This window comes from Suncus etruscus, chromosome 1 (assembly GCF_024139225.1).
Source record: "Suncus etruscus isolate mSunEtr1 chromosome 1, mSunEtr1.pri.cur, whole genome shotgun sequence".
NCBI lineage: Eukaryota > Metazoa > Chordata > Mammalia > Eulipotyphla > Soricidae > Suncus > Suncus etruscus.
The window spans coordinates 108,229,874-108,249,386 of NC_064848.1; the positions used below are offsets into that span (position 1 = coordinate 108,229,874).

The 19,513-nt window shown below is 32.4% G+C and overlaps 1 protein-coding gene across 1 annotated transcript in view; it reads right to left on the bottom strand.

The window, feature by feature from the left end:
- Positions 1-11,596: 11,596 nt before the first annotated feature.
- The window catches only part of LOC126022453 (platelet glycoprotein 4), a 60,511-nt gene continuing 52,594 nt past the window's right edge, over positions 11,597-19,513 (bottom strand). Inside the window, exons 11-15 of the mRNA XM_049783352.1 lie at positions 17,474-17,592; positions 16,843-16,916; positions 16,245-16,299; positions 15,069-15,233; positions 11,597-12,095 (exon numbers count right to left, since the gene is read on the bottom strand). Coding sequence (XP_049639309.1) covers positions 15,069-15,233; positions 16,245-16,299; positions 16,843-16,916; positions 17,474-17,592 — 413 coding nt within the window. The 3' untranslated portion in view covers positions 11,597-12,095. The remainder of the gene's footprint in view (positions 12,096-15,068; positions 15,234-16,244; positions 16,300-16,842; positions 16,917-17,473; positions 17,593-19,513) is intronic.

Genomic DNA, 19,513 nt, shown 5'->3' on the forward strand with positions numbered 1-19,513 from the left:
ATTTATAGCTTTGCAAGCACACATCAGGAAGGAAGAAGGAGCTTACCTGAGTAGCTTAATGACACAGCTAATAGAACTAGAAAGTACTCAACAAAAGGACCCAAAATAGGAAGACAGAAGGAAATAACAAAGCTGAGAGCAGAAATCAACGAAGTGGAAACTCAAAAAACAATCCGAAAGATCAACGAAAGCAGAAGTTGGTTCTTTGAAAAAATAAACAAGATTGATAGACCACTGGCAAACCTAACAAAGAAAGAGAGAGAGAGAAACTTGATAACTCGTATTAGGAATGAAAAAGGAGAGATCACTACTGATATGACAGAGATTCAAAGGGTAATCAGAAACTACTTTGAAAAACTCTATGCCACTAAAAATGAGAACCTGGAAGAAATGGATAAATTCTTGGACTCTTATAAAATTCCACAAAGAAGAGGATGTAGCATATCTAAACACCCCCATCACCATTGATGAAATAAAAATGGTAATCAAAAGTCTGCCCAAAAACAAAAGCCCAGGCACAGATGGATTCACTAATGAATTCTATGCAAACTTTCCAAGAGGAACTACTACCAATCCAGGCAAGACTCTTTCATGATATTGAACAAGTGGTAACACATCCCCAAATAGCTTTTATGAAGCCAACATCACCTTGATACCTAACCAGACAGAGATGCTACGAAAAAAGAAAATTACAGACCAATATCGCTGATGAAGCAGATGCAAATATCCTCAACAAAATCCTGGCAAATAGGATTCAATACCTCATTAAGAGAGATCATCCACTACGATCAAGTAGGTTATCATCCCAGGAAATGCAAGGATGGTTTAAACATCCGTAAGTCTAATCAACATAATACACAACATCAACAACAAGAAAATAAAAACCACATGATTATATCAATAGATGCAGAGAAAGCATTTGAACAAGGGTCCAACACCCATTCTTGATCAAAAACTCTCAGCAAGATGGGAATGGAAGGGAACCTTTCTCAATATAGTTAAGGCCATCTACCACAAGCCAGTGGCAGAATATTATCCTCAATGGAGAAAAACTATAAAGCCTTCCCTCTAAATTCCTGGCACAAGACAAGGCTGTCCTCTCTCACCACTCCTATTCAACATAGCACTGGAAGAACTTGCTATAGGCGATTAGGCAAGAAAAAGATATCAAGGGAATCCGAGATAGAAAGGAAGAAGTCAAGCCTCTCACTGTATGCAGATGACATGATGCTCTACTTAGAAAACCCTAAAAACTTCTACCAAAAAGCTTTCTAGAAACAATAGACTCATATAGCAAGGTGGCAGGCTACAAAATTAACACACAAAAATCAATGGCTTTTCTATACACCAATGGTAATAAGGAAGAAATAGACATTTAAGAAAATCAACCCATTCACAATAGTGCCACACAAACTCAAATATACTTGGAATCAACTTGACTAAAAATGTGAAAGACCTATACAAAGAAAACTATAAAACCTTGCTCCAAGAAATAAGAGAGGACACTCGGAAATGAAACACATACCCTGCTCATGGGATTGGCAGGACTAACATCATCAAAATGGCAATACTCCCCCAAGGCGTTATACAGATTCAACTCTATCCCTCTAAAGATACCTATGAACATTCTTCAAAGAGGTAGATCAGGCACTTGTTGAAATTTGTTTGGAACAATAAAACACCCTAGAATAGCTAAAGCAATCATAGGGAAAAAGAATATGGGAGGAATTACTTTCCCCAACTTTAAACTTTACTACAAAGCAATAGTTATCAAAACAGCATGGTATTGGAATAAGGACAGACCCCAGATCAGTGGAATAGCTTGAATACTCAGAAAATGTTCCCCAGAAATACAATCACCTAATTTTTGATAAAAGGAGCAGGAAATCCTAAATGGAGCAAGGATAAGCCTCTTCAACAAGTGGTGTTGGCACAACTGGCTAGGCCACTTGCAAAAAAAATTGAACTTAGACCACCAGCTAACATCATGTACGAAGGTAATCCAAATGGATTAAAAAAACCTCGATATCCGACCCCCAAAACATAAGATATATAGAACAACCATAGGCAAAACTCTCCAGGACATTGAGACTTGCAGGCATCTTCAAGGAGGAAACTGCACTCTCCAAGCAAGTGAAAACAGAGATTAACAGATGGGAATATATTAAGTTGAGAAGCTTCTGCACCTCAAAGGAAATAGTGCCCAGGGATATAAGAGCCACCCACTGAGTGGGAGAATCTATTCACCCAGTACCCATCAGGACAAAGGGCTAATCTCCAAAATATACAAGGCACTGACAGAAATTTACAAGAAAAACATCTAATCCATCAAAATTGGGGAGAAGAAATAAACAGTACACTTTGACAAAGAAGAAAAACAAGTGGCCAAAAGACACATGAAGAAATGCTCCACATCACTAATCAACATGAGAGATGCAAATCAAAAACAACAATGAGATACCACCTCACACCACAGAGAATGGCACACTATCACAAAGAATGAGAACAAACAGTGCTGGCGGGGATGTGGAGAGAAAGGAAACCCTTATCCACTGCTGGTGGGAATGGCCTTCTAGTTCAACCTTATGGAAAGCAATATGGAGATTCCTCCAAAAACTGGAAATCGAGCTCCCATATGATCCAGCTATACCACTCCTAGGAATATACCCTAAGAACACAAAAATACAATACAAAATCCCTTCCTTACACCTAATAACATTGTCAAGCACTATTTACCATAGCAAGACTCTGGAAACAACCAAGATGCCCTTCAACAGACGAATGGCTAAAAGAAACTGTGGTACATATACACATGGAAATATTATGCAGCTGTCAGGAGGGATGAAGTCATGAATTTTTCCTATACATGGATGTACACAGAATCTATTATGCTGAGTGAAATGATTCAGAGAGAGAGAGAGAAAAACGCAGAATGGTCTCACTCATCTATGGGTTTTAAGAAAAATGAAAGACATTCTTGCAATAATAAATTTCAGACACAAAAGAGAAAAGAGCTGGAAGTTCCAGCTCACCTCAGGAAGCTCACCACAAAGAGTGATGAGTTTAGTTTAGAGAAATAACTAACATTTTGAACTGTCCTAATATTTGAGAATGTATGAGAGAAATGTAGAGCCTGTTAGGGTACAGGAGGGGGGTTTGGTGGGGAGGAGGGAGATTTGGGACTTGGGTGATGGGAATGTTGCACTGGTGATGGGTGGTGTTCCTTTTATGACTGAAACCCAAACACAATCATGTATGTAATCAAGGTGTTTAAATAAAAAAAAAAAGAAAGGAGCCATGAGAGGAGAAAACTTTTTCTTGTGTCATATCTTAGAGGAAAGACTGATTTTTTTCCATTGAGAATTTTCTTTGCCATGGGTTTGAAATAAATGGTTTTGTCTATCTTGAGCAAAGTTCCTTCAATTTTCATCTTGAGAGTTTTTATCATGAACGGTTGTTAGACTTTGTCAAATGCTTTTCTGCACCTATTGATATGATTGTATGAGTTATTTTTTTTTCTTGTTGATGACACATTGGATTCTTGTGTGTGTGTGTGTGTGTGTGTGTGTGTGTGTCTGTGTCTGTGTGTTTGGGTTACACCCAGTGGTGTTCAGGCGTTAGCCTGGCTCTGAGCTCAGAAATTGCTCCTGGCAGGCATGGGGAACCATATGGGATGTCAGGATTCGAACCTTCCATTCAGCTGCATGCAAGGCAAACACCCTACTTCTGTGTTATCTCTACAGCCCCTATTTGCTAGAGTTTTGTTGAGATCAGGATAATGGTCTGTAGTTCTCTTCTTTTATGGCTTTTGGTTTCAAGGTGATATACACTTCATAAAAACTATTAGGGAAAGCTTCTTTTTTTTTTTTTTTTAATTTCCCTACAGAGCATGAAAATGATTGGCAGTATGATCTCTTTAAGTATTTGAAAGAATTCACTGGTGAATTCATCTGGATCTGGGATCGTAATTTTGGGAAGACTTTTGATTACCACTTCAAATTTCTCAATAGAACTGTTCAGATATTCCAGATCATCCCATTTTGGTAGGTTAGAAGTCTAAAAATGTATTTATTTGTTTCAGGTTCTCTTGTTTTTTGGCATGGCATAATGATTCTCAAAGTAATCTCTGATTATTCTTACAATTTCTGTAGTATCAGTAGTGCCATTCTCCTTTTGATTTCTAATTCAGGAGATTAACTTTTTCTCTCACTCTTTCTTTGTGAGTCTTGCTAATGTTTTATTGATCTTGTTTATTTTTTCAAAGAATTCAGCTCTTGTTTTTCATTGATCTTTTGGAATTTTTTTCTTTGGTCTTTGGGTCACATCTCACAGTGCTTCAGGGGTTACTTCTGGCTCTCTGCTTAGAAATCGCTCTTGACAGGCACAGGGAATCAAATGGGATGCTGGGATTAGAACCACCGTTGGTCCTGGATCAGCAGCTTGCAAGGCAAATTCCCTACTGCTGTGCTATCTCTCCTATATTTTGGATCTTTTTGGGGGGATGTCTATGTCATTAATTTCTGCTTTAAGTTTTATTATTTCCTTCTGCCTGCCTATTTTCAGCTTTTTTTTTTTTTTTTTTTTTTGTATTTTCCAATTTCTTAGGTTGTGCCATATCTGTTTAGGCCAATTCTTCCTTCCTGATGAATGCTTGCAAAACTATAAATTTTCCTCTTAATACGGCTTTTGCTGTGCCTCATAAATTTTGGTACTGCATGTCTTCATTCTCATTTGTTTCCAGGTAATTTTTTATTTTCTCTTCGATTTTGTCTCTAACCCACTGGCTGCTTTATGTTGAACTGTTTAGTTTTTATGTGTTAAAGTTCTTTATCTGTGTGTTTGTAATTCACTTATAATTTCTGAGTTTGATGATCTGAGAAGGTAATTGGTTCAATTTTTATCCCCTTGATTTTATGGAGCTATGTTTAATTGTTTAATGACTCAGCATGTGGTCTGTCTTGAAAAATGCCCCACGTGCATTGGAGATGAATGCGTATTCACACATAAAAAATAAAATAAAAATAAAAAGCCCTTCATATTTACTAAGTCACTTTTTTCATTTTCTCATTTAAAGTCAGTTTATCCTTGTTAAGTTTTTGCCTGGTTGATTTATCAAGAGTGTGAAGGTGTTGTTGAAGTCCCCCACTATATTTGTGTTGTTATTGATGTTTTTTTTTAATCTATTAGCAGTTGTTTTAAATATTTTGCTTGTCCCTCATTGGGTGTATATGTGTTTAGAAGTGTGATTTATTCCTGATTTATACATCTCTTTCTTATTTAGAAATGCCTGTCTCTCTCAGAATTTTTTCAATGTAAAGTCTGTGCCATCTGATATTAGTATGGCCACCCTGGCCTTTTTAGGAGAGTTGTTTGCTTGAAGGAATGCCCTTCGCCCTTTGACTTTGAGCATGTGTTTGCTCTGTATTCAATATTAAAGTGTGTTGCTTGCAGGCAGCAAAAGATCAACTTTCTGATTCATTTTGCCACTTTGTGTCTCTTAACTGATAGTACATTAACGATGAGAGATATTATTATTTTGTGCCATCTGTTTTTAGAAGTTTGGTTTGTTTGTGGGTCTGTCTTACCTAAAGTAGACCCTTCATTTCTTCTTTTAATGTTATCTTGAGTTCCTGAACTATTGATAATCTGTGGTATGGGGGAGGGTGTTATGCAACTTATCTTCTAACTCACTGATTTGTCATCAGCAGCTGTTACTCTGTTATTGGGCCTTTCAGTAAGTTTTTCAGTCCTATCAATTCTGTGAAGGTTTTTTTTTTTTCTCCCTGCTTTTATATTCTTCTGGGTCTCATTGGCTCTTTGTTCTGTTTGATCATATGGTTTCTTAGAGTTCTTTGAACATCCTCCACATTTCTAAAGTCCTTTTCAAAAAGGTTATTAGGTGGATGGTAACAGTTAGAATCTTCCAACAATCGTTTTCATTCCTTAAGCATGGTGATGCTCTGTGTTGTTTCTCCATTGTGACCTTTGTAGTGTGGTAGTATTTTCTATGTGTTTTTCTATGTCAATGAGCTGCAGCTCATCAACAAGAAGACATGTGCACCAACACATTGGGCCTTACTCATTGGCAGTGGCAGTGAGCCACTGTGCATAGTAGCTTTCCTTCTGAGTAGAATTTTCATGCTATTACAGATGAATGTCTCTTGAATATCATTTTAGAATAAGATTAATATTGCTATATGAAACCAGAGAATAAAGAAATTATGAATATAAAGGAATATTGAAACTTTAGTCAACTTTCTTACATGTCTGAGTGAGATAAGAATTTCAGTAATATATAACAGGGTATTAAATACATTTTATTTTAATTTATTTTTTGTTTGGTGCCACAGTCAGCAATAATTAGGAGTTAACTGGAACTCAGGAATTTCTCCCATTAGTACTCAACAGACTACAGGGGGTGCTAGAGATTGAACCCAGTTTGATTGCATGCAACGCAAATGTCTTATCTGCCTTATCTAGTCCCTGGAACAGGGCATCTTTATAGTTCAGAAATGTGTCTTGTGGTATAAAAGTAAGACAGTCATGATGCGTACCAGGAGATTAAAATAAATATGTCAGTTCATGAAGAATTGCTAAGAATACTTTTTCAAATATGAAAATCTTTATATATAGCTCTTTTAGTCCATGTACTTTATATTCATGCAAAAATTAAATTTGTAATTATATTTTAGTGACAATTTAGAGGACCAGAAATAAATTGTGATAATTGAAAAAAATATAGTGATATTCAAGTATTTTAAACATTATTTTTGTCTTTTAAACCACACCAGTGTACTCAGATTTTACACTGGTTCAAGACTCAGACATCAATTTTGGTGGTATGGTGACCTTATGGGATGCTTGGAAGGAATCTGGAATAACAGTGTATAGGACAAAAATCTTACCCACTGTACTGTCACTTTAACCCCTTATATATTTTTGTTTTGTTTTGGGGCCACACCCCATGATGCTCCTGGCTATGTGCTCAGATATTGCCCCTGGCTTGAGGGGACTATATAGGAGGCCTGGGGGATGAAACGGCAGAGGGTTAGCACATGAAAGGCAAACACCCTACCACCTGCACCACCACTCCAGAACCCCTTAGACATTTTTTAAATGTACTTTACAGCAGAAGCTGTGAGAGTTTGATGTATGGACAAGGACTTGGAGACAGGTGTAAAAACTTCATTCTCTTTTGCAACCCTAAATTATTTTCTTTCCAATACAGAAAGAAGAAACATGAAGGCCAGAGGTATAATATGGTGGGTAGGATGTTTGCTTTGCATGTGACCAACGCAGGTTAGATACTCAGCATCCACTGTGGTCCCCCAAGTTTGACTGACAGGAGCAATTCCTGAATCAAAGCCAAAGTTACCCCTGAGAATATTCCCTGTTTTTTGGCAGCGAGGCTGAGATGGAAGAGAAAATTGGGATGAAAAAATCAGAAAGTACTATGGGAGATCACTAAGTTCTTATAAATAAAGGAACCATTACTGTTAAATTATTATTCATATGTCTATGGGAAATATGCACCATAACTAAGTATTTAAGCAAGCATTCTTTATGAATGCTCAAAATGCTTTCTGATCTCTATGAAAAGAGGAAGATATTTATGATTTTCTCTTAATTTGTTTCCATGTTAAGATGACTCCTTAAAAGTTTTCTGGGTGTTTGTTTGTTTGTTTGTTTTGGACTACACCTGACTATGCTCAATAATTACATCTGACGCTGTACTTAGGAATTGCTTTTGCTATTGCTCAGGCATTAATTGGGAAGCTGGAAAAAGCCATGTCAAACTGAATTATCACTTTAGCCCCTACTCAGAAGTCTTCCTTAACAAAATTCTCTTAAATATGTAGGTTTGGGGCTTTTTACACAAATACCCATTCCTTTTTTCTTATCCATTTCAGTCATGGACTCCTATCTTTCCATAAAGGTCATAGTCCTCAACTATGCAAACTGAAGATAGAATATGGGTGGAACAAAATTCCGTAGGCTTGGCCTTTATCAGGATCACTCTCTCATCTACAAAGGTATTAGATTAAGAATACACTCTTCAATTACAAATAAGATTTTATTTTTTATATTTCCTTCCTTTATTCTTGCTTAAGATGAAACTTTAGAACTTATTAAGCAAGTAACCTAGTCTAATATCTTGCCAAACAAAATGCTCTCAAAGTATAATAGCTACATTATATTTCTTATAATTAATATAATCTAAAAATAATATGATACTGAAGAATTCCCTTATTCATCTGCCTATTTTCCAAATATATTTTGCGTAATACCTGTATTTTTTAATCTTTTACCTGTTCAGAAACTTCATGCTAAAAGGAGTAACTAAAAGTATTTGTCATGGCTCGTAGAAAGTATACAAAATAATGCATTATAGCAAGTTCAAGGTGTATAGATATTACTAATTCAACCTCTATACTGTAATGTAGATAAATTTTACCCAACTATGAAATATCATTTATAAGCTTAACAGAGGAAAAAATTTAGTTGTGTAATTTTTGTTTATTTTTGGATTACACCCTGCTGTGCTCAGTGCTCACTTGTGGGAGACTATATGGTGCTAAGGAAAGAGCTGGTATTGATTGTGTTCATGTTCACCTTATTCCTTGAGCTATCTCTCTGGCACCCTCGTTGAATATTTATAGTTTTGTGAAGTCTAATGGTTTCATTTTATTTTAGTATCAGTCCATATATTTGATATCTTTTTTCTGATAACAACTCAAGCTAATCCTTATCAATAAATTATCCAGTTTCACAATTCATCCACTTTCAATATGACTAGGATCAAGACTTTTCAGGTTGTCTTTTCAGGTTGTGAATCAGTTGAATATTCTTTTAAACTACAAATTTTAGTCCAGTAGTTCAGACGTGGGTTCTTCATGTTTAAGAATTTCCCAGGCTAACCCTGAAGAATTCCAAATCTCTGGGATTGGGAATCATATGAATAAAGAAATAAGATTCTAAATCATTTTTTTCTTAGTCATATCACAATTTCTTTTAATATGTCAATTGGAATATTTCTGTGATTTTGTAGAGTGAGGTCAACTAGTATTTGCAAATTTATGGGAATAGAAAATAGGTGTAATAAGTAAGTAGGAATTTGTATTTCCATTGGCAACGGGAATAAAATTGTTGTAGAAATGTCAAGTAATATTGAACTTCTATGAATTCAAATTTAAATTTAAAAGCAGACTTATTTAACAACCGAAGTTTTTATTTTCACAAACATTTAAAATGCAGCTACATTTTAGTCACCAAAGGAAAAAAGCAAAGTGTAATAAACAGCTGATCTTGATACAATTATACAACAGGAACTTGTTTTTAATTCATTAGTTCAGCTCACTGCAAACAGTTCATGAAAACTAATCATAATAAATCTGTTGGCATATGCAGAAAAATATAATAAACAGTGATTCTTTACGTAGGGTTCAAAATCCATTTAGAATGGTAGTTAGACAAGTTGCAACTACAGTATCACTAATACATGGACTTCAGACAGATAAATAGAACTGTCAATGGAACACACTTAAAAAAAAAATCCAGCCTAAATAATAATGATGCAGTTCTGACATTTGTAGGAGGAGGTTAACAGATATGTAGTATTTTCACAGAGTAGATTTTCCAGGGAATAACCAATATTTGTCTGTGATTCTATTTTCTCCTTAAAATGATACCCACTTTTACCTCTATTTTTCAAATGTGAAAACTGTATATATTGTTCTTTTCTATGAACTTGTCAGCACCAAAATGTTACTTCAGTTTTAGATAATGTAGGCTGTCTTTGACGATATTATGTATTCTCAAACTGAATTTATGAACAACTAGGCTCTCTGAGCATCATATACTTGCAAGAGGGCAACAGAAGTCACAAACTTGCTACATTCTCAACCTGTCCCACTCCTATCTTAGCATATATGGATAGGCAACTCTTCACATACTTACACAAATCTATCTCCTATTTTTTTCGGGAGAAAATATTATTTTTATATTGGGTATTTAAAAATACAACCCATTTGTAAGAGGGCTGCCTTTTTTCTTGTGCTTGTAGAGATTATAGCAAAAAAAATTGAGGAATGATACATTAGCATATACATGAATTTAATTCAGGAAAACTAAAGACCAAGCCAAATTATTTTCCTGATATCTAAATACTATAATATGCATTAGTGTATTATTTTTAAATATAAATAATTGAATGCCTATAAAGACCTTAAGTTATGTTTCTTTATCTATTTTTGAACAATTTCTATTTCATATAGTTCTATTCCATTCAATAATTAAATTTATTTTATATCTTTTATATATAAATATAAAGCTATACAAATTTTTTATGCAGTTAAAACGTGTATAAACTATGTTAATTAAAAGAGAGTAGACTTTTACTCATTAGAAGAGGATATATTTTGTTGAAATTAAATTAAAATCTATATACTTTGTGTATTTTCAGATTTTCAAATGCTTCATCAAACTGGTTATTTGTGGTTTAGGGGTTTCAAAATTTACTTTCACAGCTAGTATGAAGAAACAACATACTAAACTTTGTCCTATAGATATGTGGGTGTAAATGATAAGAGAGAATGAGGTCCATTTTTCTTTTTCATCAGGAGATTTTGAGCAATATGAGTGAATTATGAAATAAATGAAAGCCTGCTTAAAAATCAGAATTACTTAATGCTATGTTTCCTGATAAATTGGAAGATTCCTTCATGATTGGTCTGAAGTTAAGTCCTGGTGCAGCAAATAATAAAGTACATTTTTATTTTTGTTTTTGTTTTTCTTTAATCTTCTTCCAGTTGTCTTCAAAACCTCGCCTAGGCAAAACTAGTTAAAATTAAATTTATAAGTAATATTTATGGGGACATTTGAATTCATAAAGAAATATGAATTCAGATAGAGTACTGCAAAATGAAAATTAAGTTAATATTTGTGACTTAACATAACAGGAACTAGGCAAATTAGAAGATTCTAAGAACTTAATAGTTCAAAATAGTCCTCAAGTTTCAAAATAAGCAAATGCAGAAACAAAAACTATTATAAAAATTATATTAGTTCACATTCTACCGCTCTTTATAACTTCATAAAATGATCCCTTAATATCCTTTACTTCTCTTTGTTTGTTTGTTTTGGACCACACCCGATGACGCTCAGGGGTTACTCCTGGGTATGCACTCAGATATCGCTCCTGGCTTAGGGGACCATATGGGACGTCAAGGATGGAACCCAGGTCTGTCCTGGGTCAGCCGTGTTTAAGGCAAAGTCTCTACCGCTGCACTATAGCATCGGCCCCACCTTTGCATCTCTTTATTCTAGCACACAGTACGTCGAAGCTGCTAAATTTAAGTTGTAATTGCGTAGAAAGATTAAAATTTACTTAGAATCCCGAAAGAGTAGTAGAATGCGATTAATGGTAAATTATTTAAACAAGAAGAGTCCAAATATGTTAAATATATCATTTGTATACACAGTGACAAAAATATGACAAAAACATAAGTCCATATTTTCATAAAGTAATTGGTTATAATGCCTGCTCTTGCTGTCCAAAGGATTTCATAGAGAAAGAAATGTAAATACTATCAAGAAATGGCTCATAGTTAGTCATTTGTTTTCATTATTAAAAGTTTTTCAGAAATAGTTGGTGCTGATGAAATGTGATGTAAAGTCCTGGGGTCTTTGTGTTCCAACTAAATAGGGGCACTACCAATGCTGGATGTGCTTTTCCCTTGATGAGAAAGACAAAAGTTCTGGGTCCAGAATTTATCACTATGAAACGCATTAGTGACTCAATATCACATGATCATAACTGCTTCATACTTGAGCAGGTCTGTAGAAACAAAAATCAATTCAACTGTGTAGGTAATGCATTTTAGAAGGAAATTTCTTTTGTTTAAAATATAGCTTTTAATGGCATATCAACAATCTTTTAGAAACGAGCTGCTGCAAGATAGTACAAAAACAGTGCCATATTTTTTCAACTAAAAGATCATGTTTCAGAAAATAAAGCATATGAAAGTTTCCTTTTAAAGGTTGATAGTAGCAAAATTCTTGATGTAATTGTACAGAAATGTTGATTCATTTTCTTCCTAGAAGGAAGAAATATTATTACTTATAATAAAGCAAAGAGAAACAAAAGAAGTTTTAAATTCTATGCACTGTAATTACTACTATATTGTTTTTTTATCCCTAATTCTCAGGTGGCAGAGATTTTTTTCTTAGATACATAATCGGTATGTAATTGAGTTTCTAGTCAAGAAAGGTACATGAATACCAGTTTCACAAGTTTCAAGAATTGCACATAGCCAGATAAGAAATGGTACCTAAAAATTTTCCTCTGTAAAATATGCTCAAAAATTTTATCCCTTAAAACCATCTTCTATTCAAATAACATGTACATATATATATATATATATTATAGGACATGATTATTGATTATTCTGCTTGCAATCTACAGTATAAAACCACACCTCAGATTTATTGCTTTATACTTAATTACCTTTGCAGATTCATTTTAGTATTTTTCAATTATTTAAATATGCTCCCAAAATATCCTTCTTATAATATTGAAACTTAGGTATGCTTAAGGAAGTATTTGCCTTTCTAAATATTTTCAAATTAATCAGGATTTTTATATTTAGACATTTTTCTGTCTATAAAAAAGTTTACTAAATACCACTAATTTTGTTCTTATAAATAAAATGCATAAGCAAAACTAGTATCCATATTGAGAAAGATAATCTGAAAAGCTTTTAATACTTAACCTATTATACCAAGCCATACTTGGATTTTAGAAAAACAAGCAAGGTTTAAAAAGGGAAAAAGTTTATAATTTAAATTTAAAAATATTTATAGAAAAATATAGATACTGTGTTATCTTTAGAAAAACATACTTTTCCACTTTGATCAGTTCTTTTGCTGTAATTTCTTTATCAATAATTTTCTTTGATATGTATATATCATTTTTAAAATATTTTTATAATTTTTAAATATGAAATTTATCATTTCTATAATTATTTTCTATATTTATTTATTTTTATATTATATATAATTTATACATTTATGTATATATTTATATATAACTCATTAATTTATTGATTAATTTAACTTATATGCAATATAAATATATATTTAATTTATTATTTATTTAATTTATATTACTTTATTAAATTATTTATATGATTTATATATTAAATGTTTTATATTATGTTTATGATTGTTTTTTATATTTTTATAATTTGTTATATTAATAGGAATCATCACTATTTATTATTGGAAAAAAACAAATTTTGAAGGTGATGCAATGTTTGCTTAACTATAATATTCAGGTATTATCATTTTCTGTATATTCTATTAAAATATTTTAAGCAGAATTATTTGGTTTACTGGTTGTTGTTGTTGTTGTTGTTGTTGTTGACACAGCAGAGGATGCTCAGGACTTATTCCGGGATCTATGCTCAAAGAACATATCTCAAGGGATCATATAAGGGGCTAGGATTTAATCTAGGGTTTAATCTATATTTAATCATATAAGGGGCTAGGATTTAATGGCCATGTGCAAGGCTAGTATACTACCTGCTGTACTATTTTCCTAGTCCCTTAATTTTTTTTTTCAGTGAACAAATGCTCAAGAAAAAAAGTTTGGGTTTCTTCCAGAAACAAATTCTGTCCCACAGAAAACAAGTATTGATCCTCAAATTATACTTTCTAATAGTTATACTGGTTCATGCTTTCTCTGCAAAATATTTACTGAAATTATATTAGGGAATAGATGTGATAAGAGATGCATAAATCGAACATAATTTAATATGTGAAATAGTAAAATCTCAATAAATATTACTTATAGCAACCTCCATAATGTCTATATAAAACAATCTATGGTCAATGGGCTAGATGAATTAATGGAAATTATAACGGAAATGGAAAATTATCCACCCACAGACAACAACAGTGCCACCCAGGTTTATTCAGGAACGGAAGAAAAACAAAAGTTTAAATATTTATCATTGTTTATAAGTGAAACTAGTTGGAAACTAAAAATCCCAAATAAGATCCTTTAAACTACCTCTTGCCCATGATCCCCTGTTTATCTCCCAAAACTCTAAATGAATTGGCTTTACTCTAATGAATACTGGTTTCTGCTATTTTAACATTGTATTCAAAGAAAAATTTTAACCTTGTAATATAGCCAAAACAGTCTCATAAAATAAATGACATTTCAAGTGTCTCTCATTGTTTAATTCCAGTCACTTTTTGCATTCAAAATTAAGCTATGAATTGTAATCAACAGGGTTTCCACATTAAACATCAAGGGTGCCAACATGTTTTTGTTCACTAAATGAATGGCAACATGGTTAGACAAACTGATCCTGGTTTTATATCTGTAGCTGATATTCATTTCAAATTCAAATTGGGGTGGTTGGACTATCCCTGTTGGGACTAAGATGCTACTTCTAGCTCTATACTGGGGAGATTATTTGCAGTGCTCACGGGAGCACATGTCTCAGAAATCACATTAATGTCAGTTGTACACAAACCCTGTAGCCCTCACGTTTAACTTTACACTTAATATTACCTCTGTGTTAGTATTTAAAGATATATTTTATCTTACTACGAGTTTAGTTTTATCTTTTAATTTATTTAATTTCTTCTTCCATTTTTTTCCCTCATAAATGTTTTTTCAAAGTATCCACTACCAAGTTTACATAACTTTTTTCAGTCTGAGATATAGTAAATTACAGGTTTTTTTCTCTAAGTAGCAGAAAATTAATTTAAAGTCAGAATTTTGGAGAGGGCTATATTTAAATTAATTTCAGAGGTAACAATATCATTTTATATCCCATCCATTTTAGAATTAAAGATGTTATTGAGTGAGATGCTTGACCTTGGCATTTTTTAATTAGTCTATGCCTTTAATTTTAAATTATAAGTCTCAAAATTGGACATGAGAGCTGACTATACATAAAGAGAAATAATGAATATAATTTGTAAGTCCCTTTTGAGAAACTTAAAAAATAATATACAAACTATTATTACATAAATAATATTTCAAATATACTTACTTATTTTATTTTCTTTGATCTGCATGCACAATATGAAATCATAAATGCAACAAACATTATCACACCAATACTGAGTAATACCATTTCTACCAGACCAAGGAGTTTTATTTTTCCAGTCACTTTACTTCTGAACATTTCTGCCTTCTCATCACCAATGGTACCAGTCTGTAATTAAGGTAAATGTTAAAATTATTTAGAAAGACATTTTTAGGTACATCAGTAAAGCAAAAACACTCAAAATCTTTCCATTTGTATCTCTTATTCCTTCAGTATCTGGGTATGAGTTATTTCTGTAAATTATCTATGTTAATTACAAGCCAGTAGAATCCTTTTGCATGTTGAAAAGTAAGAGTAAATACAAAGACAAAATATTTAAAAAGTGAAATAGTTTCATTCTATTTAAGATATTATATTATTTTCCAAAATTCTAAGTATCACTTGATCTTCAGAACAATCTTTCTGTAAAAATTTCACAGTTTCTGAAAGAATATTTCCCAATGTGTGGAAATGACAAGGACTGATAGTTTCACTCCCTATGAGTACGATGATTGTATTTCCCAAGTTTGTTTTACCTATTGTTAATAAAATATTTAGCTAGGAAATAGGATAATATGCTTATGCCCAATCTATTTTAACCTGAGATTTGAAATTGGTCTAGTTTGTTTTACTGCTATAACATTCAGTGGTATATTCTTGTTATTTATTCTTGAATTATTTATGGCTATGATCATGCATACCTGACAAATGCAAATGTATGAAGGATACATTCTGAAAGTAATCTAAAATGACATCAACTGTCTTGTCACCTTTAATTTTTTTTAAATGTTGGGGTCACTCCTAGCAATACTCAGGTGCTAATCCTATCTATTCACTCTGAGTGGTACTTGGAGTGTCAGGGATTGAAACCATGTCAGCCATGTGCAAGGCAAATGCCCTATTAATGGTAATTTCTTCAACCTTCGTTTTGTCTTTTAAAGAAAAACAAAAAAGAAAAGTAATATAAATTTGTGATTATTATAGTGCTTGGTTTTCTTAAATATTAAAACTAATAATATAAAAGTATCTCTGGATATTCAAAGCATGCAAATTAAAATTATCCATCTACATATTCAATTGTAAAACCAAACTAATTAGTATAAAGAGGTTACTGCAGTTAATGATAGAAGAAATATTTACCTCATTAAGCCAAATAATTGGCACATAATAGTGATGCTTCAGATGTTTTAGAGCACTGTAACATACAGAAAATTATTTTAAATGTACATACTATTTACTAATATCAAAGAAAGTTCAATAATAACTAAAATAATAACTGCAAAAATTAGTCTTAAAATTTAGTTAAGTTTCTTAATATTTGTTTTTTCTAATGATTACTTTAAGTTATATGTAACTCTCAGATATTTTTCACTTACGAAACCTTTCTAAAACATTTCTAGTTGTATTTATTTTTTCTAAGCACATTTTCTATTTTAATAAATTTTTCTAGGGGGAGTAAACCATCAATTTTAGAAACTACTGCACAGAATTACTTGGACAACTAGAAAATAAATTGCTATCAAACATTCAAAAATATTACTAAATATTGTAAATAACATCAATCAGCATGAGTTATAATAGTAGAATCTCTATAAAACTTATAATTAAGTATTTAATAGTATTCACTTAATGATACTAAGCCAAAAATTTCAAATGTTATACTTTCCACTTTTATTGTCTTGTTCTTATGAGGATATACTAAAAATCATATACCAATAATCTTGTTCAATAGACTCACTCAATTTTTTTTGCTGGTTTAACTAGTAAGTTGACCTGCAGTCGTTTTGCAAACTGTAAGGTGAATCCAGTTATCTAAAAAGAAATAAACAAAATTACCATTATAAAATGTTTTAAAAATATTCAAAACTTATATTTGCACTAAAATTAAGGTGATCCTACTAAGGTCTATACATATGTGTGGATATAGATAGATGCCATCGTTGATTATTTGGCCTGAACACAATATTTGTCTTAGTGATAATTCATATGCCATCAGTTTAGTTGTAATACCAATAGCTCTTTATTTAAACTGAAACATAATATTAAATTTTGACATTCAACTTTTGAAAAAGTTAAAAATAATAAAAACACTTATGTCAGACCTCAAAGTATTTCAAGCTAATTAAAATGGAAACTAATTACTATTGCTATTTATGAACTATGAATTATTAAAGATGGTATAAAATTTTATAATGACAGTTTGAATTGGAATAATATAGATATTTAACATGAAATTAATAGGAAATCAATGTAATACTCAGTAAATAAAACTACTACCTTTGTTATACTGTGAATGTCATTGATAGAGTATTTCACATAAATATTTAGACACATTAATAATAAATTATATCAATAATATACTTGCTTACAGGTTCAACATCTATGTATGTTCTATGTTCTTCTTCTACAGGATGTAAACCTTCAATGCTTGATGAAACATCAGAACTTGCATACAGAAAATGCGGAAGTGAAATATACACGGGCTTTCCTGAAAATAAATGTCACCAAATAATTTTGAATAAATGTCTTCTTTACATATACCATTCATAAAATATTTCCATGAAAATAAAATATTTAAATTAAATAAAAATAAAATTGTTATTAACACTTAGGTAAGACACTCCATGACATTGTGACTAAAAGCATCCTCAAAGAGGAAACAGCATCTCCCAAAAAGTGGAAGCAGAGTTAAACCAAAGAAACTATATTAAGCTGAGAAGCTTCTGCACCTCAAAGGAAATAGTGATGAGAAAATAAAAGCCACCCACAGAATGGGAGAAACTATACACCCAATACCCATAAGTTAAGGGACTAATATCTAAGATATACAAGGTACTAACAGAACTTAAGAAAAAAAAAACATCAAACTCCATCAAAAAATGGTGAGAAGAAATGAATAAATACTTTCTCAAAGCAGAAATACAAATGGCAAAAAAGGCAAATGAGAGGGGCCGGCGAGGTGGCGCTAGAGGTAAGGTGTCTGCCTTGCAAGCGCTAGCCAAGGATCAGGACCGTGGTTCGATCCCCCGGCGTCCCATATGGTCCCTCCAAGCCAGGGGCAATTTCTGAGCCTTAGCCAGGAGTAACCCCTGAGCATTAAATGTGTGTGGCCCGAAAAACCAAAAAAAAAAAAAAAGGCAAATGAGAAAATGTTCCACATCACTACTCATCAGGGAAATGCAAATCAAAACAACAATGAGGCAAATCAAAACAACAATGAGGTATCATCTTATCACAGATATTGGCACACATCACAAAGAACAAGAACAATTGGTGCTGGACAGATGTGGGGAGAAGGGAACTCTCATTACTGCTGGTGGGAATGCTGTCTAGAACAGCCCATAAAGAAAACAATCTGGAAATTCCTCAAAAAAACTGGAAATTGAGATCCCATATGATCCAGTTATACCATCTAGAGATAGACACTAGGAACACAAAAATACAATACAAAAATTTCATCCTCACATTATATTAATTGCAATGCAATTTATAATAGCCAGAATCTGGAAACAACCAACATGCCCTTGAACAGGTGAATTTTAAAAGAAACTGTGGTACATGTACACAGTGGAATATTATGCAGCTGTCAGGAGAGATGAAGTCATGAACTTTTCTAATACATGGATGGACATGAAAACTATTATGCTGAGTGAAGTAATCTCACTCATCTGTGGGTTTTAAGAAAAATAAAAGACATTATAATAATGTCCAGAGACAATAGAGTTGAGGGCTAGAAGGATTGGCTCAGGATATGAAGCTCACCACAAAGAGCGGTGAGTGAAGTTATATAATTACACTAACTACCCTGACAATGTTAATAAGTGAGAGAAGTAGAACAGGGAGGGGATGAGGGGGAGGAGAGAAATGGGGGCATTGGTGGTTGGAATGCTGCAATGTTGCACTGGTGAAGTTTTTTTTTTTTTTTTATGACTGAAACCCAATTCTAAACATGTTTGTAATCATGGTGCTTAAATAAAGATATTAAAATAAAAGTTGTTCCTGAAAACTGGAGTTGAAAATTAGAAAGAATATATAATATCTGATCACTATTGTACAAAATATAATTCTGACATATCCTACTAATCAGTTGATTCATGCCATTTATTCATAGTTATTAATAATGTTAGTTATGTAAAGTTTAACTCCTAGACATAAAGTTTCAGCCATAAATGTTTTTGTCATATAATATGGTTTGAGAGTATGAAAGAATTTCTATAAGAGTTTTTTTTCTTTCTTTATCTGCATCTATTATGGCAATTAAAAAGTGATCAAAGTAAGACAAACTCCAACTTTGCATGCCAATTTCTGTTTTAAAAATATTGAAAATATTTTATATTTTATTTTAAATATTATATATTTATTATAAGTAGAAAAATAGTTCTATAAGCTGCTTAATATATTTTAAGAAG